Source organism: Macaca nemestrina, chromosome 2 (genome assembly GCF_043159975.1).
Source record: "Macaca nemestrina isolate mMacNem1 chromosome 2, mMacNem.hap1, whole genome shotgun sequence".
NCBI classification, from domain to species: Eukaryota; Metazoa; Chordata; class Mammalia; order Primates; family Cercopithecidae; genus Macaca; species Macaca nemestrina.
The window spans coordinates 114126233-114154212 of NC_092126.1; the positions used below are offsets into that span (position 1 = coordinate 114126233).

General features: G+C 54.1%; 2 protein-coding genes across 7 annotated transcripts in view; one reads left to right on the plus strand and one right to left on the minus strand.

Annotated features, from left to right (window-relative positions):
- Window positions 1–281: 281 nt before the first annotated feature.
- On the minus strand, window positions 282–5485 carry LOC105480497 (cytokine inducible SH2 containing protein). 2 transcript variants are annotated; one of them, XM_011739473.3, is made up of 3 exons: window positions 5190–5485; window positions 2152–2372; window positions 282–1921 (listed from the first exon to the last, which is right to left on the minus strand). In XM_011739473.3, exons 1-3 carry the CDS (start codon window positions 5207–5209, stop codon window positions 1386–1388), a joined length of 777 nt encoding a protein of 258 aa, XP_011737775.1. In that variant the 5' UTR covers window positions 5210–5485; the 3' UTR covers window positions 282–1385. The 2 variants fall into 2 exon arrangements, with proteins under 2 accessions (XP_011737775.1, XP_011737776.1); XM_011739474.3 differs by lacking the exon at window positions 5190–5485 and adding an exon at window positions 4159–5161.
- An 878-nt stretch (window positions 5486–6363) lies between these two features.
- LOC105480500 (MAPK activated protein kinase 3) overlaps window positions 6364–27980 on the plus strand; it is a 37992-nt gene continuing 16375 nt past the window's right edge. The window contains exons 1-4 of one of the 5 annotated variants that reach the window (XM_071091771.1): window positions 6364–6458; window positions 7308–7536; window positions 10096–10257; window positions 11036–11306. In XM_071091771.1, the coding sequence (XP_070947872.1) occupies window positions 11088–11306 (219 nt within the window). In that variant the 5' untranslated portion in view covers window positions 6364–6458; window positions 7308–7536; window positions 10096–10257; window positions 11036–11087. Of the gene's footprint in view, window positions 6459–7307; window positions 7537–10095; window positions 10258–10624; window positions 10765–11035; window positions 11307–26412; window positions 26570–27980 lie in introns of those variants that run through there. The other 4 variants (XM_011739475.3, XM_011739476.3, XM_011739477.3 and 1 more) reach the window with 4 other exon arrangements.

Genomic DNA, 27980 nt, shown 5'->3' on the forward strand with positions numbered 1-27980 from the left:
CCCAGCCCCCGCCTGGTAGTGGCCAGGACAATCACCCTGCAGGCAGTCTAACTGGCCTTCGTCTCCTAGCTCCCATTTCCCAAGGGGACCCAGGGGAGACGACAGGAGAGGCTGCTCCCTGTCTCTTCCACTCCTCAGTGAGTCCCCAGCAGGGACTGCTCAGCCACATAGGGTTTCCGGGCCTCTCCACTAGCCCAGATATCAAATGAGGGCTAATGGTAACAAGATCAAAGGGGACACATTGTGTACACAACTCAAAAGTGGCCCCATTGAAGGCTCCATACATGAAAGGTATCATTTTATTATAGAGGTAATAAAATAAAGAGGTAATAAAGGTATAATATCATTACAGAAATATCAGTGGAAAAGAAAAGACCACCAAGCTGTTCTTTGTTATAATTATTATTTCATGAAGTCTTATCAGATGTGTATTTCTCTCCTTCTCTCACGTGCAGGCACCTTCCTGGGCAGGAAGCAGACCCAGCAGAACTGCAGCGGCGGCCCTCAAACCAGCACCCCCTCTTCCTGACAGCACAGGCATTTCCCCAGGGCCTGTGCCACAGTGAGACCAGCTCTATGCAGACACAGCTCTGTCCTGTGAGGGGGTGAGACACAGGCTCTGCTGGGGACTGAGGCTCTGGCTGCATTTTCTTATCTATTGTAGTTGTCCATCCTCCCCAAGTATGGCTGGGGGCAGAAAAGAGTGAACACATTCACAGACAGGTGGGTCAGTGCCAGGACATCCAGGATTGCCTTGGTTCCAGCAACATGTCTCAGGGAAGAACCAGAGAAGCCAGGGCAGAGTTAGGGTCTCTGGACTACCAGGGCTCAGGGCATAGAGGTGGGCTTGGTTCACCCCTGACACCAACCCCAAGGAGAATAAATAAATAAATAGTATATAATTGTGCAGTCCCCTAGCCTGGCTTACCCCTCAACAAGGGGTCACTAGTCATGGTTGACCTCAGTTCCTCTGCCTGTCATCCTCCCAGAAATGGAGGCTGGCTGCTGGTAGGAGTCCTACCCGACCCTGGGGATTGAAAAACCAGGTCTGAGAGTGCCCATACAGTTCAGGTGGCCAGGGCAGGCAAGCGAGTGGAGGTCTGGGCCCAGCCCACAGGTGAGACAAGGTCCTGCCTGTCTCCCCATCCTCTGACACATGGCTCAGTGTAATGAAGCCACATGGGGCCTGGGGGCATTTACCTCCAGGTTGTGTGACACCTCCCCTCTCCCATGCTTTGTTCTTGCTGGCTCTTCCTGGGCCAGCTGCCAGAGGTATGCAGGCACCAGGATGCCTGGAGGAGGGACAGTGGGAGCCCAAGTCCAGCTGGGGCTGATGTCCCCTCCAGGGTGTGACTGGGTGAGGCTGGGCAGGGTGCCCGGCCCAGTCAGAGCTGGAAGGGGTACTGTCGGAGGTAGTCGGCCATGCGCCGGGGCAGTGGCAGGCAGTCCACGTCGGTCACCAGACGGTTGATGACAAGGCGGCACAGGTGTTGCAGGCTGCGGGCACTGCTTCTGCGTACAAAGGGCTGCACCAATTTTAGGTGTACAGCAGTGGCTGGTGGAGGAGCAGGCAGTGCTGGATCATTAGGCGCATCTTCCTTAGGCATAGGCAGGGCCGGGGTGGGAGCAGGATCGGGGCTGTCGCTTCGGGTGTCAGCAGCGCAGGAGGCCACATAGTGCTGCACAAGGCTGACCACATCCGGAAAGGCCAGGATGCGTGGCCTGGACAAGCAGTTGGAGTCCAGACGGAAGCTGGAGTCAGCATACTCAATGCGCACATTGGTGGGGCCACGAGCAGTTTTCACTGACAGCGTGAACAGGTAGCTGGGGTGGGTGCTGTCACGTACTAGGAACGTGCCCTCTGGCATCTTCTGCAGGTGTTGCCGGGCCTCGCTGGCCGTAATGGAACCCCAATACCAGCCTAGGCAAGTGCAGAGGGGGACAAGGGACATAGTGGAAATTAGCTGGGGGTACCAATCCAGGGTAAATCAAGGCAGTGCCTCTCGCTTCACACTTCCCTGGAGAGGGCTGTGCCTCTCCCATCAGACTCTCCTGGGCAGGGCTATGCATCGCAAATCAGACTCAATGGCAGAACTCAGCTTCTTCCACCAGACCACCCAGGAAAAGGCCTGCCTCCCCCCTCAGACTCACCAGATTCCCGAAGGTAGGAGAAGGTCTTGGCTATGCACAGCAGATCCTCCTCGGGGTCCAACACCTTTGGCTCACTCTCTATCTGGGCTGGGGTCCCCTCTGCCACCTCCTCCAGGAAGGCCCCAGCAGGCAAGGGCTGCATGACTGTCTCGAGCAGTTCTAGGGACTGGGCCCACAGGGGCCGCTGCCCAGTCCTCTCCACAGCCAGCAAAGGATGAGGTCTAGAAAGCAGTGGATGAGCAGTGAGTGGAGGACCCATGCTTCTCCCATCTCCAGAGACCCCCCTATGCCCCAGACTAGTTGCATGACCTCTGGCTGGCCCATCTCACTATAAGCCTCAGCTTCCCTTCTACCCAGCCATGGGCTCAGTTAGTCCAGTATCTCATTCCCCACTTGTCATCACAAAAGCCCCCTTGTTTCCATGTGGGGATCCTCTTTTGAAAGATTATTTTCCACTGCCCTGCATTTACTAAACAGTAATTAATCGATCTCTATTTTACATCAACCAAAAACACAGATCATTCCCTATAGGCATTTCTAATGTTCTTGCCACACTGATAGGATTCAGTGCAAAGTAGCTTCATGTTTGTGCCCTCCTGGCTGAGGTGGGCTGACTAAGTGGCCCACTGATGAACAGTCCTAGTTGAGCGATAGATCTACGATAGACAGGTAGATTTATCCTACAATAGATCTATGTGGGGTCCTCCAGAGAATTCCCAGGATTATGGTAGGCTGCCTGAGGTCACATGCTACCTCCCCATGGATAGGAGTGTCTCTCAGAGGGACCTAGGTCCACAATGGCCAGGACATAGAGACTGAAATAATCCCCTACCCATACAAGTCAGCCTATCCTGGCCTCTGCTTCTCCCAGTGGAGGGTCTGGGGTGGACAGTGGCCTCTAAAGGCACTGGCAAGTCTCACCTCCTGTCAGTATGAGCTTCCACCAAATAGCAGGGACCTAGCCCACACTCCAGATCCCACCCTGGCAAGCCAGCCATATCAGGCTCTATGATCTTGTACAAAGCTTGCTCTTCACTGGGCTTCAGTTTCTCTTTCCCAAAATAAAGGGTCCCACGAACCCATACACTGAGAGGGTCAGTAACACCATATTCTTGGATGGCTGGGGTTGAGGGAACTAAACTGACCAAATTCTGAGTAAGGGGATTTCTCCTAGGGGAAGCCCACCCAGCATGGTGATACTAGGGCTTCCTCCTTGGGAAAGCAGCAGGGACTGGCTCTACTTCCCCAAGAAGACTGCTGCTCCTCCCTCACTCCTTGCAAAATACATCTCCAAGCCTCAGTTCTGGGTCTAGTCCCTGGCTGGGCCTCAGGACACTGAGATAATGAAACCATGGCCTTTCCCTCAAGGACAACCAGACTGGCTGGGGAAGATGGCACTAAGAGTAATTATAATGCAAAGTCATAAAACTGCAGGTGTTGTGGGGGAGTCAGGGTCTGCTTGCTCCTGAGCTGAGTCTTCCAGGACAAAGGAAGGAGCTGGGGGAAGGTACCCCAGGCAGAGAGGACAGCATGGGCAAACAGCGCCAGTATTGCTTGTGAGGCAGGGAGGGGTAGGCAGGAGCAGGTAGCAGGAGCCAGACCTGACTCCTGTGTAGGTTATAGGTGACCCTCTAGGTTCCAATAAATCATGGCCCTATGACCACTCACAGTGAGAAAGGCCACACAACTCTGGCACACCACAGACTGCTAAAAACTGTTCCACACCTACCCTGGCTGTACTGTGGGAGCTCGGAAATCCCTCTTGGAGAACTGGAGGCCAAATTTTGAGATGACCTGCCTGCTGGAGCCCAGAGCTACCTTCCCAGGGGCACGGTTGGTGGCTAGCCAGTCAGGCTGGAACCTCTGTGGGTGGCCATGTCCAGATAGCTTAGCCGGTCCTCAGACAGATTCCACCTGTGGGTGTGGGCACCTCTGGGGCTGACGTGGTAGCTGGGTGTATGAATAGCTGTGTTGATCACCACAAGCTCCTGGTGAGTGACTGTGTACCTGGGCAGGGGTGTGTCCATGGCTGTGTCATCATGGTGGGGACAGTGGCTGGTGTATTCTAGGTACATGTGTGTGCCTGCTTTGGAGCCCAGCAGTCTGTTAAAAACTTTGTTCCCCGACACCCAACACTGGCCCTGAGCTTATAAGGGGGTGCTTAGCTAGGGTAAAAAGTGAAAGAGCCTATGGGACCCCAGAATGCAGGGGGAGGCAGGTAGTGGTGGAGCAGGTGTTCAGGAGTCCCCGAATGCAGACAGGAGGAAGGAACTTGCTGGAGACAGCAAGGGAGAAGTAGTCTTCCCAGCACTTTCATGTCCTCTTCCCTGGCCTCACCTTCCACCCTCCCTCACTTGGCACCAGGCCAGTTGTGATAAGCACAGCCACCCAGTTCTCCCTGAGTGCAGAACACCCATTTATACCTTCTTCTTCTCTCCTGGGAGCTCCCTGAGCTCCTGTCAGATCACCATGGCCAGCATCAGACCCTTTGGTTGAAAGGGTTGCTCCCAAGAGTTGCTGACCATCAGGTGCCAGACTGAGGAAAGGCAAGGATCTCGGGCTGTCTTCCCAAAAAAGAAAAAAGAGCCTATTTGCTAGCCTGGTGCAGGAGAGGGGACACCAGGACAGAGGGGGCCAGGGGCTGGTCCAAGGTTACTAGCAGGCAGGGCAGCCGGCAGGCTAGTGTAGAGTGCTCTGGGCCCAGAAGAAGATCTGGGATTGTTGGCCACATCTTGGTGGACGCCCTGCCGTTGGTGTCCATTTGCTCCAGTGAGAACCCAGGCTGAGCCCACCCCGTAAGTTCCTCCTGTAGCCAGCCAGCCCCCGGTTTCCCAATCCACAGTGGGAATTGAGGTGAGTGTGTGGGGGTGGGGAGTAGGAGTGTCACAGCCCCACACAGAGCCTCGCTCCCGAGGTCTGTCCGCGCTCAGTCACCTCTGGCCCGTCAAGCCCTCCCAATGCCCGGCAGCTAGCACATGGCCCCTGTTCTCCCGTGCGCCCCTCTTGGTGGCCAGGCGGGGGCAGAGAGCCGCGCTTACCCCTGAACGCAGAGGACCATGTCCCCGCGGCAGCGGCGACTCCGGAGTAGGGACTCGGCTGGACGGCGGCGGCGGGAAGGAACCAGTGGGCGCGGAGCGCGTGCAGGGTAGGCTCCCGGGGCGCGCGGGCGCAGGGCAGGGACTGAGAGGCAGTGGCGCGGACCGCCTGCGAGGGCAAGGTGGGGCGGGCCGGACGAGCGGGGCGGGGCGAGCTGCTGCCTAATCCTTTGTCTGCCGCGTCCCAGCCCTTCCCGGAAGCGGCGTCTTCCTAGAACCGCAGGCTGACCGGTGGGGCCCGGGCGGGGTGCGCGGGCGCAGTCGCCGGGTCTGGGGCCCTGGGCAGTGAAAGGAAATACTTTGACAGATTTCCAAGAACTTTCCAGGAAAACGGGGCGGGGCCCTGCGAGTCGACCAATCGCGACGCTGAAGGTGGAGCCGAGCGGTCGGGGAGGGCCAATAGCAGCGCGTGGACCCGGGGCTGACGCTGCCCAGCGGGGTAGGACGGAGAGATCAGTAGGGAAAGACCGGGTGGGGAAAGTTAAGGAGGGGCCCGGGCTCAGCAACCCGCGCCCAGATTGCCTTCTGGCATTCTGCGTCGTTGGGGAACGGCCCTCTTATCTCGCCGTGGAACTCCTGGCAGGGCGGGGGGCGGAGTCCCGGCCTCGTCCTCCCTGCTAGCGACTCCTCCAAGGAGGTCTGTCGGCGTGGGCAAACGCCCGGTGGTGGGACGGCCGCTCCTGGACCCTAGGACTCTGTGTGTCGGGTGTCGGATTGGGTGGCATGGGGTGAGGTCTGGAGCGGGACTTAGGGCAGGGTGGGGTGCAGAGGACGGTTCCAGAAATGAGTGGGTCCACTGGGGTCAAGCTGGCGGTCACCACAGCCAGAAAGATCCAGACAAGAACGTTTTCTTTGAGAGTTGAAGGAGAAAGCACATCCCAACTTTTCAAATTCTGGCCGGCCCAGCCAGTCAGGGGAGAAGAGACTACAGATTGAAGGAAGCAAGCAGAGACAGCCCCAGATGGCCCGGACTCTGCGTTGGTGCCCCCCCCCCAAAAAAAAATGCTGAGAGAGAGAGTCCTGCAGCTCAAAACATTGGGAGATAATCTGGGAGCAGGGTAGTAGAGGTTGGGGCAGGGTGGTGGGGCAGAGTAGTAACACTCGCTCTTATCTACAGGGAGTACTTGCTGCATTTGATCCTCTACAACTGGTGTTGCTCCCGTTATGCAGACGGAAGACAGCCCCAGGGAACAAACGCTAGGAAATGGCAGGGTAAGAGCTTGATCCCAGCTCTGAAGCTGGGATCAGAAGCCCACACTCCTACCAGGACCCTCTCCACCTGTTTCAGTTCACTGGATTCACTGTGGAGCATCTATGTGGGGTCTGTGTGACTCTCCTCCAAATCCTTGGGCCAGAAGAACTGTGGGATTTGGAGAGGTCGCAGGTCCACTCCCTACCCCTCACCCCCTCCCAGTGTGTGCAACCAGGGTCCTCAGAAAGGAGGCTAGCTTTGAGATCCTGGGCAGGGATGACAGACCCCTGGCTGTGTTGAAGGGCCTGAACGATAGTGTCCAGGGAAGACAGAGCTCAGCTTGCTCTGCCCAGAATGGCAGAAGGCAAGAGACCTGAAAGCAAAACCCTATGAAACTGGGGGAAAAATGGTTTAAGTTTCAGACTTCAGGGCAGTAACTTCTCTGCAGCTTTCCTAAAGGGAAGCCAGGCTTCATCAGTGCAACTCTGCCAGCCCCCTCCTGAGTTGGTCAGAAGCCAGTTTCTTGGAATGAGGGTACAGGGAATGGATACCTTATAACCCACCTTGAGGGGTGGGATACCTGGATAGCCTGGTATGGGGCCCCTGTGTGGACCACTGACTTGGCAGTAGGAACTGTCCACTGTCTCATTACTATGAAGACAAAAGGACTTTGCAGCTGCCAGGCAACAGAGTTACAATTTTGAACTTGGGTCTCTTATGGGGCCAAATCCCAGGCTGTCTACCAAAACTATACTTCTTACCCCTCACCATGACTATTCAACTGAACACTTACTATGTGCCAAGCACTCTCAGCAATTTGCAGCCTCATGTCATTGTCACAACTACCACATATTGTCTCCTCTTTCCAGGTGTGGAAACTGAGGCATGGAGAGGTTACAATATACCCTAGATCTCCCAACTGGCAAGTAATGGTTGAAGTCAGGAGCCTACACACTTCCTCCTACTTCCTCTGTGGGTGCTGGTGATCTGCCGACTCCTAGACATCCAGCTTTAAGGTCCTCAGTGAAGCTTCTCTGCCCCCAGGCCTGTCAATGTGAGAGCACCATGGGTGTCCCTTTGAAAGCATCTCCTACAGAGGTCAGTGATTATGCGGTCTATGTGTACACCAAAGGGTCCCAAGGGTTTTGGCCTTCCAACTAGTTTTGTGCATGCGTGACTATGACAGCACTGCGCACCTCACCTGCATGCTGGGAATAGTGATGTGCCCCTGTTCTGCCCCAAGTGCCTGCCTCAGGCATTGTGGGTCCCTCTGGCCAACTTAGTAGTTAATTCTCCTGCCCTGGCTGCTCCCTAGAAGCCCTGGCTCTGATTGCTGGGCCCACACTGCCACCTAGCGGTGCCACCTCTCATGCCCTCACTAGCCAAATCTCCATGGATTCCTCCCTTCTAGGATACCCTCCCCTGCACTCCGGGGATTGACCTTACTGCAAGATTCCCCTGCCCCTCCCTACCCAGAACAATCACAAAATGAGTCACAAGAATACATAGCAGTGCCTTCCCCAAAGTCTCCCTCATTTGTCCTCTATCCCTTCATCATGTGCAGCCTCCCCTCTTCAGGAAGGACATAATGTGTGTGTGTGTGTGTGTGTGTGTGTGTGTGTGTGTAGGATTTAGCCACCTTCACTTTAAGCTATTCCAAGGTCTCTGTCCCCTTGGACACACAGCTATATGAAGGGCTATGTGGCAGAGTCTGCCACCATGAACCCACTCCTGACCAGGCCTAGCCATCCCACATGCCAAATCCTCCCATCATAGTGGAGGGGATGTGGCAGGTGGTTGCTGGAACATGAGCACTAAGGGAAAACCACATATTCTGACTTTCCTGGGCTAAGTGAGTAGTTGCAAGTCATCTCTCTGATGGACCCATGTGGGGAATGCGTGTGCCTATGAATGCGTGTGCCTATGGAAACTGGTTATAGGGACTGGGAGGGGAGAAGCAGCACCTTTGCTTACTTTTCATACTTCTGTATAATTTGAATTAATGACAATGAGCAAGTTTTACTTATGCAATTTAAAATTTTAATAAAAAGAGACAAGCTTAAAAATACAATTATAAAATTTTTAGAGCAATTATACTCTAACTCCATTTTAAAGAAACGAGACATCTTCACATAACATTCAGTGAGATGCCTTTGGCTGAGGCAAGGAGCCAGCCTCCACCCTCAGCTGCCTAGCCTTCTACTCATCCAGAATGACATCTTGCTCAGCCTCAGGTTCACCAGGCTCAAACTAGTTGCCTTTACAGAGCAGAGCCTTCTTCAGTGCCCCCAGCAGTAGAAGCTTCCAGATCATAGGGCTTTCTAAGAGGCTCTGAGATCTTGAATCAGATTCTTAGGTTGGGCTCAGGGACATCAGTCCTGGGTCCAGCTGGGCATAAATGCGTGTGTGTGTGCACATGTGCATGTATATCTGTGTACATGTGTGTTATATGAATGTGTATTTACACATGTATATTATATGCATGTGTATGCACATGTGTAAAGGTGTGACTGCATGTGTACATGTGTGAGAGTATGTTTGTACATGTGGCTGTGTGAGGAGCCAGAAAGGACTAGGAGAGGAGGCCATGGTTTGAGGATAAGAGCCCAGCCCTGAGGTTGTGCTTTGGAGTTGGAATGGGGGCTCTGTCATGACAGCTGCTGACCTCAGACAGGTCACCTAACCTCTCTGGGCTTTTCTGTCCTGTGTGTCTGTAGCGTGGGGCAGAAGGGATAGTGTGACCTCCTCCAGTCTCTGTAAGGTCAGGGGGTTCCAGGGAGAGCACCTACCCAGCATCTGGTCTACAAGAAGTGTTCACTATGGCCAGCTGAGGCTATTGTCTGGAGCCTCCTGCTTCACTGAATACTGCTAGCCTGAAGGTCGCCTGAAAGAAATAGGGGCAGAGCCCCCAAACCTGTCTCCACTCAACATCTGCACACAGTGGGTACCCACGAATAAGTTGTAGCATCCTTTCAGTCACTCATTCACTCATTCATTCAGAGGATGAGCATCTTTCCAAGAGCTACTTCTCTGATGAGGCTGGACATGCAGCCCAGGGGTCCGTGAGTGTGTGTGTGTTAACCAGTGGGGCTGAGGGGAAGGCGCTCACTAGGCCTAAATTCCGACGCCAGGAGTAGGATGGCTGGGAGATGCCTCTGAGTGGGACCGAGGTCCTGGTACCTGCAGTCCTGTAGATGGCCTGTAGATGACAGCAGAGGCCCACGCAGAGCCCCTGCCCTGAGCCGCAACCTTCCCAGTCCCAAGTGAACCAGCTCGCTCAGGTCCCTCAGCTTCCGGATTGGGGGAGTGATGTGCTGTGCGCGAGTAGCTCAGATCTGTCCCAGGAGACAGCCACAGCCACCCTCCCTATGGCTTTAGACAAGTTGTTTTCTCCCCAGGGGCCCCAGTTTCCTCATCTGTGAAATGAGAGCTGTTTAACAGCCGGTGTTGGGAAAACTGGCTCAAAATACATAATGTGGTCTAAGATGGGCTTAACAGAGACTTAAATGTGCAAGGCAAAACTAGAAAGCTAATGGAGAATATCTGTCACTCGGAAGGGGGGCAGAGACTTTGTAAACACGACGCCAAAAGCCCAAACCATAAAGTGAAAGGTTGGCGGATCTGACTAAATGGCAACTCGGGATTTCTGGTCCCCAGGACGCTGTATATACCAAAGGGAAGCAACGAGTCAAGCGGGAGCTGCACAAAAGGGGGCAGTCGCCAGTGCTGGAGACGCCCAGAGCCACCAGAGGCTAAAGAGTGGCGAATTCAACAACGACGAGATGCCACTTCCCTCGGCATGTTGGCAAAAATTTAAAAGTTGAGTACTCTGAGGGTTGGCCACCACTAGGCAAGTCGGAAGCCTAGCAAGCCATACTGGAGGGCCACTTGGCAGCGTGCAGAGCAAACACCTGCCTCAAGGAGAGCTTTCAAGAGAAAGAAGACGTCCTGCGCTGTCACGTTCTAGGTCGCGAATAAAACCCGGGACCCGCACAGTAGCGGACTGCCAGTGCAGGAGCCTCCCTGGGTATCCCTGGAAACCGAGGAAGTTACCGCCCCCTCGGGAAGCCACGCCTCCTATTTTGTTCCGGCTCGGGGGCGGGACCCAGTCGAGGCCCGCCTGGCCCTTTAAGGCTGACCTAGCGGGGCCCCAAGTTGGGATGACGCGCAAGGAGCTGGGGGTGGAGGGCGGGGGAGGTCACGTGGGCGCCGGCAGCGCGACTCTCGGCCCTGGGCGCTCTGCGGCCGCCAGCTCCCGCGACCGCCGCCCCTGCCCTTCGCTGGTGCCTCAGCAAGGTGCGTTGCCGCCAGGTACGCCCTCGCCAGGTACGCCTTCCTGGGTCCCCTCTGCGGCCTCCTCCGGGGACCTCGCGGCCATTAGGCGCCCGGCCCCTTCCCTTCTTAACACGTGCCCAGGCGGCGCTCGCTTGTACCCGGCCGCGCGACCACCGCCCCCTGCGGCAAGTCTGTACTCTCTGGCCGTTCGTCCCTCACTCCCAGCTTGCCCCAGGCTAGCAGCCCAGCCCAGTTCAGAGGCTCCAAAGCTGGGGTGTGTTGGAAAAGTCTGGGCTGGACTCACTCTTCCCCTTTCCCCCAGGTGCCACTAGAAGCGCCAGGCTGGGGCCGCCTCTGAGCGCCCCGCGGGGGCCATGGATGGTGAAACAGCAGATGAGCAGGGGGGCCCTGTGCCCCCGTCAGTTGCACCCGGCGGACCCGGCTTGGGCGGTGCTCCAGGGGGGCGGCGGGAGCCCAAGAAGTACGCAGTGACCGACGACTACCAGTTGTCCAAGCAGGTGCTGGGCCTGGGTGTGAACGGCAAGGTGCTGGAGTGCTTCCATCGGCGCACTGGGCAGAAGTGTGCCCTGAAGGTCAGTGAGCCCTCACTGAGGCCTGGGCTATCCTGGAGGGTCCACAGCGGAAGCCTGTGGGTGAAGCTATGTCTAGCGCCCCTGCTAAGCTTCCTATGCTCAGCAACATGTTTCATCCTCATACTCTCCTGTAAGGTCAGGCTCGTGGTCCTCCCTACTTTACAGATGGGGAAACTGAGGTGTAGTCTAGCTAAGCTTTGGGTGTCCCAGTGAGCAAGGGGTGGAGTCAGTATGGCTAGAGCTGCTGTACCCGGAAGCAGGGAAGGGGTGACTCCTGACTCTGGGGTTCTGGCTGGACCCATGTGTTCAGGCCCAAAGGGGGTCTCTTGTTCAGCTTGGCTGCCCCTTCCATGTGAAGCTCCTTTGACTGGAATGGATCTGTTTCCCTTTGCTGGAAGCTGAGCCCTCACCAAGGCTTGGGTGGGGCTGCTTCTTCCCTGTGGCCCCTGCCTGTCTGGGCTGGAGTGGTGTGAGCCTCCCAGGGCTGGCCAGAAGACAAGGCTGATGCCCACTGCACCTGTGGAGCCTCAGGAGGCTGCTGATGGACTCCTGTCGAGTCACTGGTCCCCTGTTGAAAGGGACAGGCCCTGGTCCAACCCACCCCTGGTTCCTGGGCAGAGGGCGGGCCAGCCATCTAACTACTTCAGACTATAGGCTCCCTGGAGACCTGGCATGCTGATATAGGTGGCATGGTGGGGATCAGGGGGATGCGGGGGTTGGGTACCTAGTTCTAGCTTAAGGCATACATCTGGGCCTTGGGCCACACCCCATGCCCAAAATTCCTTGAATCTGTCATCTCTGGGGTCTTTACTCATCTGTAGCTTGTGCCAATGGATAGGTAGAGCATGGCAGGGATAGTGACTCCTGGAGGCTAGAAGTACAGCAAAGGCCCTTCTCAATTTTTTTTTTTTTTTTTTGAGACAGAGTCTCGCTCTGTCGCCCAAGCTGGAGTGCAGTGGCGCAATCTTGGCTCACTGCAAGCTCCGCCTCCCGGGTTCACGCCATTCTCCTGCCTCAGCCTCCTGAGTAGCTGGGACTACAGGCACCCGCCACAGCGCCCGGCTAATTTTTTGTATTTTTAATAGAGACGGGGTTTCACCATGGTCTCAATCTCCTGACCTTGTGATCCGCCCGCCTCAGCCTCCCAAAGTGCTGGGATTACAGGCTGAGCCACCATGCCCGGCCAGCCCTTCTCATTTGACAAAAGATTTTTTTTTTGTTGTTTTTTTTGAGACTCCGTCTCCCTCTGGAGCTCCGTCTCCGGCTCTGTTGCCAGGCTAGAGTGCAGTGGCACGATCTTGGCTCACTGCAACCTCCACCTCCCAGGTTCAAGTGATTTTCCTGCCTCAGCCTCCCAAGTAGCTGGGACTGCAGGTGTGTGCCACCATGCCCAGCTAATTTTTTGTATTTTTAATAGAGACAGGGTTTCACCATATTGGCCAGAATGGTCTCGATCTCTTGACCTCGTGATCCGCCTGCCTCGGCCTCCCAAAGTTCTGGGATTATAGGCGTGAGCCACTGCACCTGGCCTTTACACAACTTTTAATTATGAGTCCAAGTGCAGAGTCCTCTAGATATGGCTAATAGGTATCCTGTGTTTGCCAGTTTCATGACCTTGTATGATATCCCAGACTCTTGAAGCCAGGTTTCTGCATCTATTCATGGGGAAAGATAAGGAGTTGTTGTGAAGATGAAATGAGATTATACGTTTAAAGCACTTGGTACAGGACCTGATACAGGTCTGGAGAGGTTACAGGACTTATTTAAAGCACAGGATCTTAAAGCATCTGAGCAGGGAGCTGGGCCCAGCTCTCTGTGTCTTTCCCAGGACCACTAGGGCCAACAGAGGAGGTTGTCTCCGAGACTGCCTTGGAGGGGATCATGCGGATGGTTCTAGGAGAGGATCAGGGTTGGGCTGGTGGGGCTGGGCCCCAGGTATAGCTTCTTTGCCCACTAACCCAGCAGTCGAATGGGGTGCGGGAGATTTTCAGAGTCTCAGGAATGGGATTCTCTGAGTCTTTTAGGGAAAAAGTGACTCTTCTGAGGGCAGACTGGGATTCTGAGGGCAGATGGGGATAAGGGGATGAGGAATGAGAGTTTTCATCCCCCTCTGGGCACCATTTAGCCCTTCCACCTGTGCTATGATTGAGGGCAGTCTGGGTGGTGAGGGATTGAGGCCAGAGACCCACTTCTTAATACCAAGGCTTTGGCCCTGTGGGCCAAGACTGAGCTCTGACCAGCCCCTGTGGTGTCCAGATGCTGTGGGTGAGTCAGGGATGGGGTGGGAGATGAGAATTTGTAGGCCCACACAGTGCCAGTTATAAGTAAGGCTGGACTTAACCCCTTCCCCATAGATGCTATGTCTGATGAGTGACTTGGGGTAACTTCTGACTGCAGGAACTTCCATAGCACCTCATCAGTGCTCCCCTTGTTCTGGACTGGGAATTGGGTCAGGCCTGGAGTGGGTTTCCCTCTGTACCCCTTTATGGGTGAGCATGGCTGGGGCTACTAGCGTGGGACCTTCAGGATCTGGCCCTAAATTGGCACTCAAAGGGGACATGGATTAGATGTGGCTCCCACTCCAGGACCTTCCTGTTCTTGGTATCCCTAGTGACCAAGCCTAGAAGTCACTACCCAGCTAAGTAGGCATTTACTATCTCCCAATATTGGGCTAAGCACAACCTCTGGTACAGTCATTTTACCTGTCTTGTGAGTGGTAGCTGTGGCCATGAGGAGGAAGGTGGCACTTCCCCACTTATAGCTTCTGCCCATTGCCCAGGAGGGCCAGGACCTGGGGACCTCAGTGCATGGGCAGGCCTGGGCCCAGGGAGCTTAGCCAGCTCGTGATGGATCACAGTCCTTTCCTTACATCTGCCTAGCCCTCTCCCCCCAGTTGCCCCAGCTCAGCGTAGGCAACAGTTATGGGCTCTGTGTCTTTCTGCCTCCCTGGTGATGTGCCCCAGGTTACCAGGCTGGCCTGTCCTTGTTTTATAACCTGAACTTGTTCAGGCCATCTCTGCCCATTTGTCTCATGCTCATTCTCTTGACTCTGTTGCAGCAAGATGGCAGATAGTGCTCAACAGGAAGCCTGAAACTCAGCAAATACTCATGAAACAGGAAGAGCTGTGGCCACTGTCCCTGTAACTGTTGCTATTCTGTGGAGGCCCTAGAGGAACAGGTCCCTCCCTCCCAGGGAGCTGAGCCTCTTCTGCTTTCCCTTAGCCCCTGACCACCTGCTAGGTTCATCTTGGCCTCAGTCATACTCAGTGGCTCCCTCCCAAGGCTACCTTCTGCTGCCAGTGCAGCCATTCTACTCCATTCTACTCTGAGCACTCATTGCTGTCCTCTTGGCAGGAACTGGAGGACTGCCTTTCTTGGAGAGGGTGTATGGGCCAGGCAGTCCTCCAGTGTCTGTTCCTCCTGACCTCTTGCTTGTGCCCTCTCCCAGGCTTAACTAGTTAATTAGTACCCTTCAGCTTTCCCTTTAACTGGGCACAGCCCTGCAGATTTATCACAAATCAGTTACCCCACCACATCCAAGACCCAGTCCCTCAAACTTTATCGTATATGTGAAAATTGGGACCCAAAGTGAGTCACATGGCTTGAAGTGGGGGGTGTAGCAGAGGCCATAATTTTCTCCCCTCCTGATTTCCTGCCCAGCCCTCTTGTGGTTTTTGGCCTCTTGGCAGGCAGAAGTGACCATGGCACTTAGTATCTCTAAATGAAAGCAATAGACTGGGTGCAGTGGCTCGTGCCTATAATCCCAGCACTTTGGGAGGCTGAGGCAGGAGAATTACTTGAGTCCAGGAGTTTAAGACCAGTCCTGGCAACATAGTAAGACCCCTATCTCTATACAAAATTAAAAAATTAGGGCTGGGTATGGTGGCTTATGCCTGTAATCCCAGCACTTTGGGAGGCCAAGGTGGGAGGATCACTTGAAGTCCGGAGTTCGAGACCAGCCTGGCCAACCTGGCGAAACCGTGTCTCTACTAAAAATACAAAAATTAGCTGAACACAGTGACTAGCGCCTGTAATCCCAGCTGCTGGGGAGGCTGAGGCAGGAGAATTGCTTGAACCCGGGAGGCGTAGGTTGCCGTGAGCCGAGATCACGCCACTGCACTCTAGCCTGGGTGAGAGAGTGAGACTGTGTCTCAGGAAAAAAAAAAAAAATTAGCCAGGTGTGGTGGCACACACCTGAAGTCCCAGCTACTCAAGAGGCTGAGGTGGGGGCCGGGTGCGGTGGCTCACGCCTGTAATCCCAGCACTTTGGGAGGCCGAGACGGGCGGATCACGAGGTCAGGAGATCGAGACCATCCTGGCTAACACAATGAAACCCCGTCTCCACTAAAAATACAAAAAAATTAGCCGGGCGTGGTGGCGGCGCCTGTAGTCCCAGCTACTCGGGAGGCTGAGGCAGGAGAATGGCGGGAACCCGGGAGGCGGAGCTTGCAGTGAGCCGAGATCGCGCCACTGCACTCCAGCCTGGGCGACAGAGCGAGACTCCGCCTCAAAAAAAAAAAAAAAAAAAAAAAAAAAAAAAGAGGCTGAGGTGGGAAGATTGCTTGAGCCTAGGGGTTTGAGGCTGCAGTGAGCTGTGGTCATGCCACTGTACTCCAGTCCGGGTGACAGAGTGAGACCTGTCTCAAACATTGAAAGAAAGAAAAGCAATAAAAGGCCTTACGGAGACATAATGGTGGGGTCTTCTTTCCTGCCCCTGTGTTCTGGACTGTGGGGCTGGGAGCTCTTCCCCTCTGACCCCTAAAACATGTTGGAAGCTCTTCTGGGCTCCCAGTGCCCTCTTCCCTTCTTTGTTAAGGAGAGTAGAGTGGTGGGGTGGTGGATCCACATGTCCAGGAGACCCCTGCAGAGTCCTCTGGGTCAAGTCTCTGTAGCAGGCATCTTCCTTCTCGTTCCCAGGATCTGGGAGGTTGCTGGAGCTGCCTTCTCTGGGATAGTTTCCTTCCCCTTGATGCCAGTTGGCTTCCGTGAGCCAGGCTGCTCTGCATGTGGGATCTCAGTGATGCCCCAAAGCACAACACAGAAGAGGGCATATTTCTCTTGACAGATAGGAAACTAAGCTCTGGAAACCAGGAGGAGATCTCACAGGGATTTGAGATTACACAGGGATTTGGGGACTTGGCTGTATATGTTCTGAGTCTCTAATTGTGGCATTCAAAACCTCTGCAGTCCAACCCACCTCCCTTTTCTACCTTAGGTGACATCTTTCCTTCTCCAGCACTGAAGACTTTCTTCCCATCTGTCAAGATTCAGCCCCAGTGCCACCTCTTCCAGGAAGCTGCCCAGAGTTCCTGGCTTTGGGGCAATGGAACCTTCTTTGTTTGACCCCTAAAGCCATAATACTCCCCTTTGACTCAAAGCACCTTTATAGCACCTGGGCCCAAGGCCTGGCATGTATCAGGGACTCATGAGTGCTTATGAAAATAACCAGGCTCTGGCCCCTCTGAGCTTTGGAAGGAGCATCAGGAGCTGGACTTTTTCCAGGTTACACCTTCTCCACAGGAGAGGGGTTCTTGGATTGCAGCTCAGAGATAAGCCACAGAGAAATGTTATTTCTCCTCTCCTAAAGTCTGAGAATTCACATTGTTATTGGAATCTAACAGTTCCACTGCCTCAACAGACCTCATGGGGAATTCCTGGGAGAAAGGAAATGCCCATTCATGAGGCCGTTTCTGCCCACTGCCTGCTGTCCAGGCTGCACCTCTGAGTAGACAGAGGGTATAACCAGAATGCCGAAAGGAAGATAGAACATGATGGATGCAGAGACTGGGAAGCAGTGGATCCAGAGCCCAGTACCCTGGATGCCTCACTCTCCCTGGGGGGATGGTGCCCACTGCTCCATGGGTGAGGCTGGCCTGTTGGGGCTAGTGCTGTTGAGCTGGATTTGAAGCCAGGTGAAGCTGCTAGGCAAGCCAGGCCCTTCTTCATTTGGCAGCCACCAACCCCTCACCTACCATCTCCAGACCGGTCAGATCAGCCTCTGCAGGGCCACCCATTAGAGTCAACAAATCAGGAGGCACATGGAGGGCCTGGCAGCCCTGTACAACAGAGTCCCTTAAAATAGTTTCACTGCCCGCTGCGTTCTCCCAACGCTGCTCCTTACCTGGAAGGAAAGAATCTGAGGAGCCAGAGTGTTAACTGCCAGGGATGGGCAATTTGCTTTTTCATGAAGATCCTGGGGAGGGCATCAAACCCTACAAAATACAAATAGTGGAATTTTAGGCAGAGGTTGATTGTTCTGAGATGGTTCATACCGTGCCTGGCTGGCCTTGCTTACTGTTTTCGAAGCTGTGCTACCGGCCTACTCTGAGGATCACCTCTGCTGGGGCTTCTAGGATCTTTCCCCATCCCATCTAGGAGCTGATGCCAGCTCTCCAGGATTCAGGCCTTGGTGCTGTGGATTCTGATACCCCCATAAATGGCTAACAGTTTTTCACAGCATTCTGCCCAGCAGGTCCTGTCCACAGTGCACAACGATGCACAGCATGAGTTATCTTACCTAACTCTTATCACTCCCATTATATGGATGAGGTTCAGAGGTCAGCAACTTGCCCAAAGTGCACAACTAGTGGGTAGCAGGGCTGAGCTGTGAGCCTAGGCAGTTTGATGCCAGAGTCCTACCATCTAAGTCATCTCACTCCTCATGCAAGTCTGTGGGAACACGGGAGGGTCTCTGAGACTTGGCCCTTGGAGGGATGCTGGCATTGTCCTCTCTGCTCCACTGGGATCCCTGGCAGCCCCAGCTGGGCCCTGAGTGTTGCTGCCAGTGTCTGCCTACATCTGCCCAGTCCTCCTCACTGTATGGAACTCTATGCTAGTGATTGGACAGGTGGCAGTCCCATGAGGCCAGCACACAAGGACCATGATGACTGTGGAGGCCACCTCAGAAAGGTCATGTGCCTTTTCCCAGGCCTTGTGAGTCTCAGGCAAGTGGAGCTGAGCAGAGCCCAGAGCACCACGGGCAGGAAGTCAGACTGGTGAGTGGGCGAGTGGAAACTGTATCTGGGCTGGGCCAGCTAGGAGAGGCTTCCTGGAAGAGGTTGCCAGTTTAATCCAGACCTCTGGTTTGAGAAGGATGTGGATGACAGAGGAAGGCACAGGGTGTATGTGTGTGCCTGTGTGCGTGTGTGCGCGTGTGGGCGGGTGTGTGTGTATGTGTATGTGTGTGTGCATGTGTGTCACAACATGCCTGGTTTAGACATTCAGTACCTGCTGTGGAGTACCAGTTTCCCACTCGCAGACCTGTGTTCTGGCAGGATGTGGTTGACCTCAGCAGGCCGGTGTCAAAGTCCTGACAAAGCCTGGGAAGCTGAGGGAGGACCAGAGGAATCTGTGGAGGAAGAGGCATTTGTGTAGGGCTTTAAAGGGTAGAGCACCATTGCTGAGGGTGCTGCAGGGACTCCTGGATCACCTGGGCTGTTGTTCAGACTATGTGGGAAGGACTCAGTTTTCATTACAACAGAGGTCTGTTATATCTCTTCTGAGCTTCACACCTGGGGAAGTGGAGTTAGATCCCTCATCTTTCTCTACTGGGGCCATTATCATGGAAGACCCCTGGGTGGAGGCAGCGGTTGGAACATCTGGCTCTGTAAGCCCGCAGCCTCCCTTGGCTCCAGGCTGCCATGTCTAATAGTGAAGGCCCACAGGCAAGAGCTGAGGACATCCCTAGGTGAGAGACATTCCAAGCATACCTGTGCTGTGAGAGTGTGCACCAAGCGCTTCCTGGAGAGCTGGCTCTGCTGCTTTCAGGGCAGTGAGACCATGGCTCCTGTGAGCGCTGGTGTTTTCCCTGGAGAACATTAGTTCTACTGCTCTCCCTCCATCTGTTGGACATCTTGTGTGGTCCCAGATGAAAGGCCCCACCTGGGGTTGAGAGAGGAACAGTGCTCTCAGCTTAAAATGTTTTCTGCGACATTCTCTCTAAGTGACTTTGGACTAAACGCGGTTTCATAATCTTTTGCAAAACCGTCATTTTGTGGTGCAGTTGAACCCTGGGTTTGAATATGTGGTGGGGAATAGGATCCAGTCTCGGTGACTGTTACTATCCCTGCATTCATGCTATGAGACAACATAGGCCAGCAGACACTCTCAGAAGGCAGGGCTCTCATTTGGGGTGGCCTGGGTGCATTTGCTGGTGAAACATTATTGGTTTTTATGAGGGTTCACCCTGCATCTGGGGAAGCCAGCCCCTTGAGGGACAGGAAAGAATGGTGTGAAGGGAGCTCTGGGTCCTGGTCTCTTCCCCACCCTCCTGCCCTTTTGGAACTAAGTGGATTAGGCCCTGTGCAATTGTGATTAAAATCCTGCTGTGTGGGAACCATGGAGGTTTTGCTTAGAGCAGGAACACGAGGCTCCTGTTTGGGGAACAAGGAGCCTCAGGAGGCCCTTTCAGCGCTAGACAGGCCAGGGATGCGGAAAGATTGCTTTTGTTTTTGAGGCGAGTTTGGGATTAGGGTTGCCTTTTTCTTTAGATAGGGCTTTGTCTTTGCTGCCTTCTCATGGCACTAGCGATATTTCTGTCCTCTGCCTCCTCGTCCCTCTCATTTCTCCTTTTCCACCTGTTTCTCCTGCTATTGCTCTGTCCCCACTCTCCCGGGCCTTGCCAGTTTGCCTGTCTCATGTGTTTCAGGCCTGATGGCCTCTTTTCTGCAGCCCAGCAGGCTGAGGGCAGGCGGAGGACAGAGCAGGGCCAGGTCAGGTGCTGAGAACTCATCCTGGTCAACAGGCAGCTCACTCCCCCACCCCCACCCCAGGGGAGGGTGGGGGTGGGGAAGGAAGGAGTGACTGCTGTACCCATGCCACTCACAGTGTCCCCTCCTGCTACCCGCCTTGACCAGGTGTCAGCAGCCTTGGCAGTCAGAACAGTGGAGTCAGGAGTTCTTGGGCTGAGCTGTAACCTGAGGAGGTCCCCCGCCACCCCCCCATGGCTTGTGTGAAGTCAGCTTCAGCTGCAGTCTCTACTGTTGGGTCTCCTTTTACAGCCCAATGGTCTGAGACTTCTGCTTGGGACAATTGTGTGGGACTAGGCACAGTACAACCTCCAAGGGTTCCCTGGCCACAGTCAGGTGTAGATGGGGCTGAGATCTGACCTGAGTCAGAGCCTTAGAGCCAGCCAGAGGAGCTGGTGAGAGTCTGGGAGGGCTCAAGGTGTGAGGTACAACCTGCTTCCATTTTTACAGAGGGCATAACTGAGTGTGAGCTACACCTGCACTAGCTGGGGTGAACACTCAAGAATCTCTAGCTGGCACCCTGCACCTGACCGCCCTCGCCCTGCTAAGGCTCAGAGGCTACATTCAGGGGCCTGTGGGACCAGGACCTTGAGCTGCTACACTCATTGCCCCATTCTTAAGGGTTCAGCCTCCACAAGAGACCCATAGCTCATCCAAAGATACTCACTCAACATTAACAGCCCCCTTCTCAGGATGTGGCAGAAGAATTGGCCTCTCCATGCTTTCTGGCAGGCAGTGGCACAGGGGGCTGGGGGATGGCAATAAGGGTACCCACTTGCTGAGTGTCTCCTACATGCCAGGTGCAAACATGGCAGAATCAGAATGGATTATCACCCCCATGCCATGGATGCAGACAGGTTCAGAAAAGCAGAGTAACTCACCCAGGGTCACGTAGTATGGACATGGCCCTGTGCTGGAACCCAGGCCTGGCTCTCAGCCATTCCTCCCTGCGTGTGTGCTCCTCTGGGAATCGGGAGCCACAGTCTGCTCATCTGCAAAATGAGAGCCTGGGCCGGGTGCGCTGGCTTACACCTGTAATCCAAGCACTTTGGGAGGCTGAGGCGGGTGGATCACCTGAAGTCAGGAGTTCGAGATCAGCCTGGTGAAACCCTGTCTCTACTAAAAATAGAAAAATTAGCTGGATGAGGTGGCACATGCCTTTAATACCAGCTACTTGAGAGGCTGAGGCAGGAGAATCACCTGAACCTGGGAGGCGGAGGTTGCAGTGAGCTGAGATTGTGCCATTGCACTCTAGCCTGGGCGACAAGAGTGAAACTCCATCTCAAAAAAAAAAAAAAAAATGAAGGTCTGGGTGCTCTGCTTGACAAAGGCCTCCATTTTGGTTGCGAAGACATGTTAGGTGGGCAATGATCATCAGCAGTACCAGGGAAGCAGGCAGGTCAGGGGGGCCTGCCTTGCCCACTGCTGGGGCTGATCTTGCAAGTAGATAGACAGCATAGAGACTGGTCAGAGAGTGCCCCAGGATGCCTCTCCCACACCAGTCAGCAAATGGTGTTGTCAGGGGGAACATTTGTCTATGGTGATGCCACCAGCAAGGGCTATATTCTGCCAGGCTCAGGAACTCTGGGGGTTATGACTCAGGTTTGGGGACCCCTTCTGCTGTACTTCATGGCCTAATTAAGTGCTTGAGTCAGGCTGAGCCAGTACCAGGGTGTGTCCTTACCCTAGGCAGGCCCAGGAGAGGGGGAGTGAGTCACTGCCACCTAGTCTCATGGCAGGAACAGGCAGTGTCCCTCAGAGCTGCCAGGCCACCACTCTGGTCCCCTAGAGGGCAGGGCCTCCCCCTCTTCCTCGTAGCTATGGCTCCATGTTGTGATCAGAGACTAGGAAAGCCTCCTGGGAGCCGGCTGGGTGTCAGTGCCTTGGGAGTCCTCTGGTTGAGCATGAGCAGGAGGGGAGAGGGGCCAGGGACCAAGGGAGACTGGAAGCCTGGATGGCCAGTGCTCCTGCTACCCCTGGGAGGAGCCTGAGGAGAGCGATGGCTGCCTGTGCTCACCCAGGCCTGTGTGGCGAGCTGCAGAGACGTGAATGAAGCCAAAGGATGAGGGAGACATGCTGAGCAGATATGAGATAGAAGGTCAGTGTCGGGGGTGGGGATGGAAGGTTCCCTAGGGCCTCTGTGCCATGCCTCTGGGGGTGAGCCAGTGCATCTCCTCACGCCCACTTCTGATTCCTTTTGTCATCTCTGTGACATCTCCTCCGGGTGAGGGAGACCAGCTGTCATTCTTCTGAAAGCTGGAGGGTGTTGGGTCCCCTCTCTCCAGAGCTGACCAGAGGCCTGACCTGCTGAGTGCTTCAGCAGGGGTCACCTAGGCATGACCTCACTTGCCCTGGCCACCCCTGTTAGGGTGGGTTCTATGGCCATTTGTAACCCTGTGGCAGCTATGTGGGCATCACTGTCACACAACTGGCCAGTTGGGGGCACATATTTCATAGCTGCTGTGGAGTCTCTTCATGAAGAGAGACCACTGATGGGACATTGTTTCTGAGATTGCAACAAAACACTTGTGTTTGCTAAAATGTTCCAGTCTTATGATGAAAATGTCCTATTTTTACACTGTCATAGAAGAAATAGAACCAGGGTAAAGTTTCACAGATTATGTAGCTGATTTTGATAGAAAAATCCCCTTTTCCTCTTTGAAGTTAAAGGAAGATACCAGAACCTAGATCTTCTGAGTATGTACTCAGGGGGCTCACAAGTGGTCTCTGCGGCCTCCCCCAGCCCTCTGTGGGAAGGCCGTGGGCAGAATGCTGGGATCCCACACCCGTCAAGGGCAGAGGGAGTTCTGATCCTGCCACTTTCTCACTGTAGAACCTCTGGGGGAGGGGAGGAGGCCATAGCTGTCTCTGGGCCTCTCCCCACCTGTAACACAGGTGCCATGTGGGAGGAGAGTGGGTACCCAGTTCACAGATGCAAGCTGGGGCTTAGGAAGGTAAAAGGACTGGCCATGGTCACACACTTTGCAGGAGGGACATTGTTCAAAAGGATGCGAGGAGTTATCGAGGGGTGTAAAGGTGTCTGCTACCTGGGAGAGTAGGGGGCTTCCACAAAGAAGTGAAGATGGGCCCCCTCCTGTAGTTGACCAAGCTTGAAAGCTGGGTGAGTTCCCTGTTGTGGGTCTCTGTCCTTTCAGTCTTGGTTCCCATTCCCCAGGGTCCCTCCCCTGAGATCAGCCACCCTCTCCACCCTGGAGGGTCTTCCCCTTTCTTTTTTTTTCTTTTTTTTTTTTTTTTGAGACGGAGTCTCGCTCTGTCGCCCAGGCTGAAGTGCAGTGGCTGGATCTCAGCTCACTGCAAGCTCCGCCTCCCGGGTTCACGCCATTCTCCTGCCTCAGCCTCCCGAGTAGCTGGGATTACAGGCGCCCGCCACCGCGCCCGGCTAGTTTTTTTTTTTTGTATTTTTAGAAGAGACGGGGTTTCACCGTGTTAGCCAGGATGGTCTCGATCTCCTGACCTCGTGATCCACCCGTCTCGGCCTCCCAAAGTGCTGGGATTACAGGCTTGAGCCACCGCGCCCGGCCCTTCCCCTTTCTTATTGAGCCTTTCACAGCTAAACAGGATTCATGAACTCAAGGTTCTTGGTCCATCTTTGAAGAGCCCAGTCTGGCCGTGCACCTCTGAGGATATGAGACCATTTCCTGTGACCTGCTGGATTGGAGGGGTTCTGCCTCCCCCGGGTCCCCAAGGCTGCACCTCGCTTTCCCTGAGTTCTGGGAAACAAGGAGGGGAGGAGTGTAAGGCCATTTCAGGAAGACACAGGGGAATCCTGAAGCCAGGAGTCCCTAAGCAAACCCGGAAACTGTTTTCACCTGTACCATCATGGCCCCTCAATTCCCTCAGTGTACACCCGACACCGAGTTCATCTGAGCTCTTTGTGTGTGCTCTCATTCCCTCCTCCTGGCTCCCTGGGAACAGGAGTATTAGCACCATCTCCACTTTCCAGATTGGGCCCGTGAGACTCAGAGAGGCTGAATGGCCTGCTTAAGGCCACAGGGGAGTTGGGGACACACCTGGACCCCTGTGGCTACAGCTAGTCCTGCTGTGCATGGTCCCTGGTCTGGGGCACTGGGACCCCCTAGCACTCACATTCCCACTGTTCTTCCCTCTTCCTTCCCGGGAGCCTCCCTCACGTCCCTCTTTCTAGAAGCGTTTCCCTACACTCTTCCCATCCCCCAGACTTAGCATTTCAGCCTTTGTTTCCAGGTTGTCTGGGGCTGGTGGGAAGCAGACCAACTGAGGCCATCAAAATTTAGTAAATTGGAGGAATCTTGTCTTCCTAAGACTTGAGGATTTATTTTTTATTTATTTATTTATTTTTTAATGTGAGATGGAGTCTCACTTTGTCACCCAGGCTGGAGTGCAGTGGCGTGATCTCCACTCACTGCAAGCTCCACCTCCCGGGTTCACACTATTCTCCTGCCTCAGCCTCCCAAGTAGCTGGGACTACAGGCACCCGCCACCACCATGCCTGGCTAATTTTTTTGTATTTTTAGTAGAGACAGGGTTTCACTGTGTTGGCCAGGATGGTCTCAATCTCCTGACCTCGTGATCCGCCCGCCTCAGCCTCCCAAAGTGCTGGGATTACAGGCGTGAGCCACCGCGCCCGGCCTAAGACTTGATGATTTCAAAATTTGTGTTGGCTGTTCTGTCAGCAGAGCTTCCTGGGAAGACACTAGGTTTGGAACCTCAGCTACTCCCTCTCCCCCCAAGAACTCTAGTGGGAAGTGGTCAGGTGGAGGTTCCCAGCCTGTCAAGCTGCCCCCTGCCCCCATCAGGTGTCCTGGCCTTGGCCTAGAAGGGGAGTGGTTGTTCAGGCATCTTCCTTTCTTGTGAGTTCCCTCAGGAGGGGCTGGCCTTCCCCATCTCGCCTGTTCTGCCAGGTTCTGGTTCTGGAAAGAAAGGAGAAGGGAAGGGAAGGAGCCAGGACCAGTTTCCCGGGTGTACATGTCATCATCAAGCATCCCACTTGGCAGTGACTCATCCATAGACCCCTAAATCCTTGAGGACAGAGTGCCCATGGCAGCATTCCCAGTCCCAGTCTACCTAGCCCCCAGACAGGGCCAGTACATGTTTGCAGGAATTGGGAGGGGATCTGTACATGGGCAGGCCTCCTTGGGGATGAAAGTTGAATCCTGCTTCCCAAAGAACTCTGACTCAGAGGTGGCCATGTGCAAACCATGTGACCCAGAGAATCTACAAAGCCTCTCTGACCCTCAGTTTCCTCATCTGAAAATGGTGGCTAACAATGGAGTTGTTGAAGAGCAAGAGCTAATGGGTGTGACATGCCTGGTACAGGGCAGGGCTCCGTGAACATCTGCCATTATTGTAACAACCACCAAGCAGCAGGGCCTGGTCCAGACCAGGGGCGTGGGCCAAGCTCTTGGAAGGAGTGGCAGGGCCTTCTCTGTTTGTTTTCCCCAGGCTGGTGTTGTAGGGATGAGTGCCTGCTCCAAGCCTTGAAGCTGCATGGAAAAGGGGTGAAGCAGCTGTACATGGTTCCCAGTGCAGGGGACAGGTCCAGGTTCAAGTCTTGACTCTCACTGCCCGGCTGTGTGACTTTGGGCAAGTCACTTAACCTTCTAGAGGGACATTTCCTTACAGGTAGAAGGGCACTGCTGATGCTCGTTGGGTTATGGTGAGCACTGTATGAGGTGGCCTCAGCACAGTACTGGCCCAGCACCAGGGACAGACTGTTGTCATGTAGTGAGAGCTAATCCTACCTGACTCCATCATTCCCTCAGCACCCACCTGGGGCCTGGACGTTTGGGGTCAGTAGTATCACGTGAGCCGCCCTCCTTGGAACTGAGCCTCTGAGGAGGAGAGGTCAATGGGCAGGGTGAGACAGAGGACAGGATGTGGTCAGAACTTAATGAAGCGAGGTCTCATCTGTCAGGAGGCCAACTTATCCATAGCTGCAAAATTGGTTCCATTAGCTCCTTTAATGAGATACAAAAGCTGGGAAAATGAGTGTGTGAGAGAATAATGGCACGGGTCTGCAGCTCTGTTTTGAAACTGTGGCTAAAAAGTTAGATATTACACTACTTCCAGCTCTCCAAATAGCACCGGTGCCCTTGGTGGGAGGGAGAAGGAGGACACGGGGGGCAGGAGCGGGGCTCTGGCATTATAAGGAAGATGCTGAAGCCTTAAGAAGGAAAAGCCTGCTTCTGAACTCTAAATTCAGGGTCAGTCCCATCCTGATGTCTTCCCCACAGAGCAGAGGCTGAGGCTGTGACCCATTCTCCGAGTGGGCAAAGCAGCCCGCAAGGGTCACACTGGCTGGCAGGGCCGAGTGTGTTAATTGCCCACACAGGTGCCAGCACTGCTGGCAGGGGTTTCAACAACTGGCTGTAAAATGAATTCTGCTATTCCAGTGGTGTCTCTTACATCATTTGAGATGTGATCCTCATGGGAAACAATCACAAATAATCATACAACTGGGAGCTGGGAGAGATCTTAGAGATGGCTGAGTCGAAGACTTGTCAAGGAGGAAGTATGGTAGGTTCAAAGTGCTTTGTCTTATTTATGGCTTGTCTCTGTAAGAATAGGGGTTCCCAACAATGAAACCTAAATTTCCCTACAACATTCTCCACAGTTTTGCTGCCTGAGATTTAGTGTTGAGCACGTGCGCTGAGATTTAATCTTCAGCATCCTGGCCTGCCTTTGCCTGAGGCTGGGACGAGACCCTTAGGTGGGACAGAAGGTGTTGGAGGCCATGATGGTCCCTGCTGCTCCTCTCCTCTCTGCCCTCCGGCACAAAACAAAGCTGGAATCCCAAGAAAATGAAGGTCTGGTGATGTTATCTCAGCACTCCTGGCCCACATGCCAGGCAATAGCTGAGGCCCATGTGCTGGCGTCAGTCTTCATGGGGGAATCCATATTAGATATGTTCATTTGAGTCTGTATCTTTTGCAAAATTGCTGTTGAAGGTGTTGTCAGAAGGTTTTCTCCCATATAAGGTTTGATGTGAAATCCTTTTTAGAATTTTGTCTTAGAAAATGTTCAGTGAATGTCTGTGCTCCTCTTCATGGGGTAATAAAAGCAGCAGAGCCTAACTGGTTTCCATCTTTGCCAAGACTTCCAGGAAGCTCAGAATTAAAATTTGTCCTCATTTGTAGTATTGAACTTGCATGGGTTTCTGGTGCATTTTATCTTTTTCTTCATTCTAAAGAAAATCTTCTGTTTTTGTTTGGTTTGGCTTTTGCCTTGTTTTAGAATTATAAAATGTCTGAAATACTGTTGTTAATAAGCAGGGCTTGCAGAAATAATGGGGCTTGGAGGGCCTCAAGGGGTGGTGAGAGGAACTAGAACCCTGGCCTCCAGGAGGAAGTTCCCTTTGCTGTAGGGCTGATGTCTCTCATATTGTGAGTTGTCACAAAATCCATAGCTTCAGCTTCTTAATTTATTACTGCCTCGTTGATGGGAGAGATAAGTCAGCTCTCTTCCCCCGGAAAGAGTGGGTGTTCTGGCAGAAACCATACATATAGCAGCCTGGCCGGGGCTGCAGGTTAATTGGCCAGGGGTATGGAGGTTGGGGTGTGGCTGCAGGGGGTGTTGGGGAAACTGCTTTTCCAAGCTGGTAGCCTGGGCGCTTCCTATATGTGAGAGACGGAGATACTGTGGGCACTTTTACTTGAGAAGAGCCCAGCACTGGGGTGAGCTGGATGGGGATACCCATGTGTGGGTGGGTGGACCTGGATAGGGGGCCCTTCCTGGGAAAGGAGGTGGCTGGAGGAGGGTGTTGGGGACTGGTTCCCAAGAGTCACTGCAGACATCCCAGCTTTGTTCGATCTCTAAGAAGACAGACAGAGTGCTTTTCTAGTTCTGGACAAAAAGAAGTGTTAGGCCCTGCCATGGAGATGGGGTCCCAGTGGGAGAGGAGGTCTGAATGCTGAATAATGGAGGCATC

Bases quoted from the DNA above. Each gene is read 5' to 3' on its own strand.
- LOC105480497 (XM_011739474.3), bottom strand. From the start codon at position 4,226: ATGTACCTAGAATACACCAGCCACTGTCCCCACCATGATGACACAGCC. The intron at 2,373-4,158 runs GTACACAGTCAC...ACTGCTTTCTAG, and splicing joins ATGGACACACCCCTGCCCAG to ACCTCATCCTTTGCTGGCTG. The intron at 1,922-2,151 runs GTGAGTCTGAGG...GCACTTGCCTAG, and splicing joins CTCCTACCTTCGGGAATCTG to GCTGGTATTGGGGTTCCATT.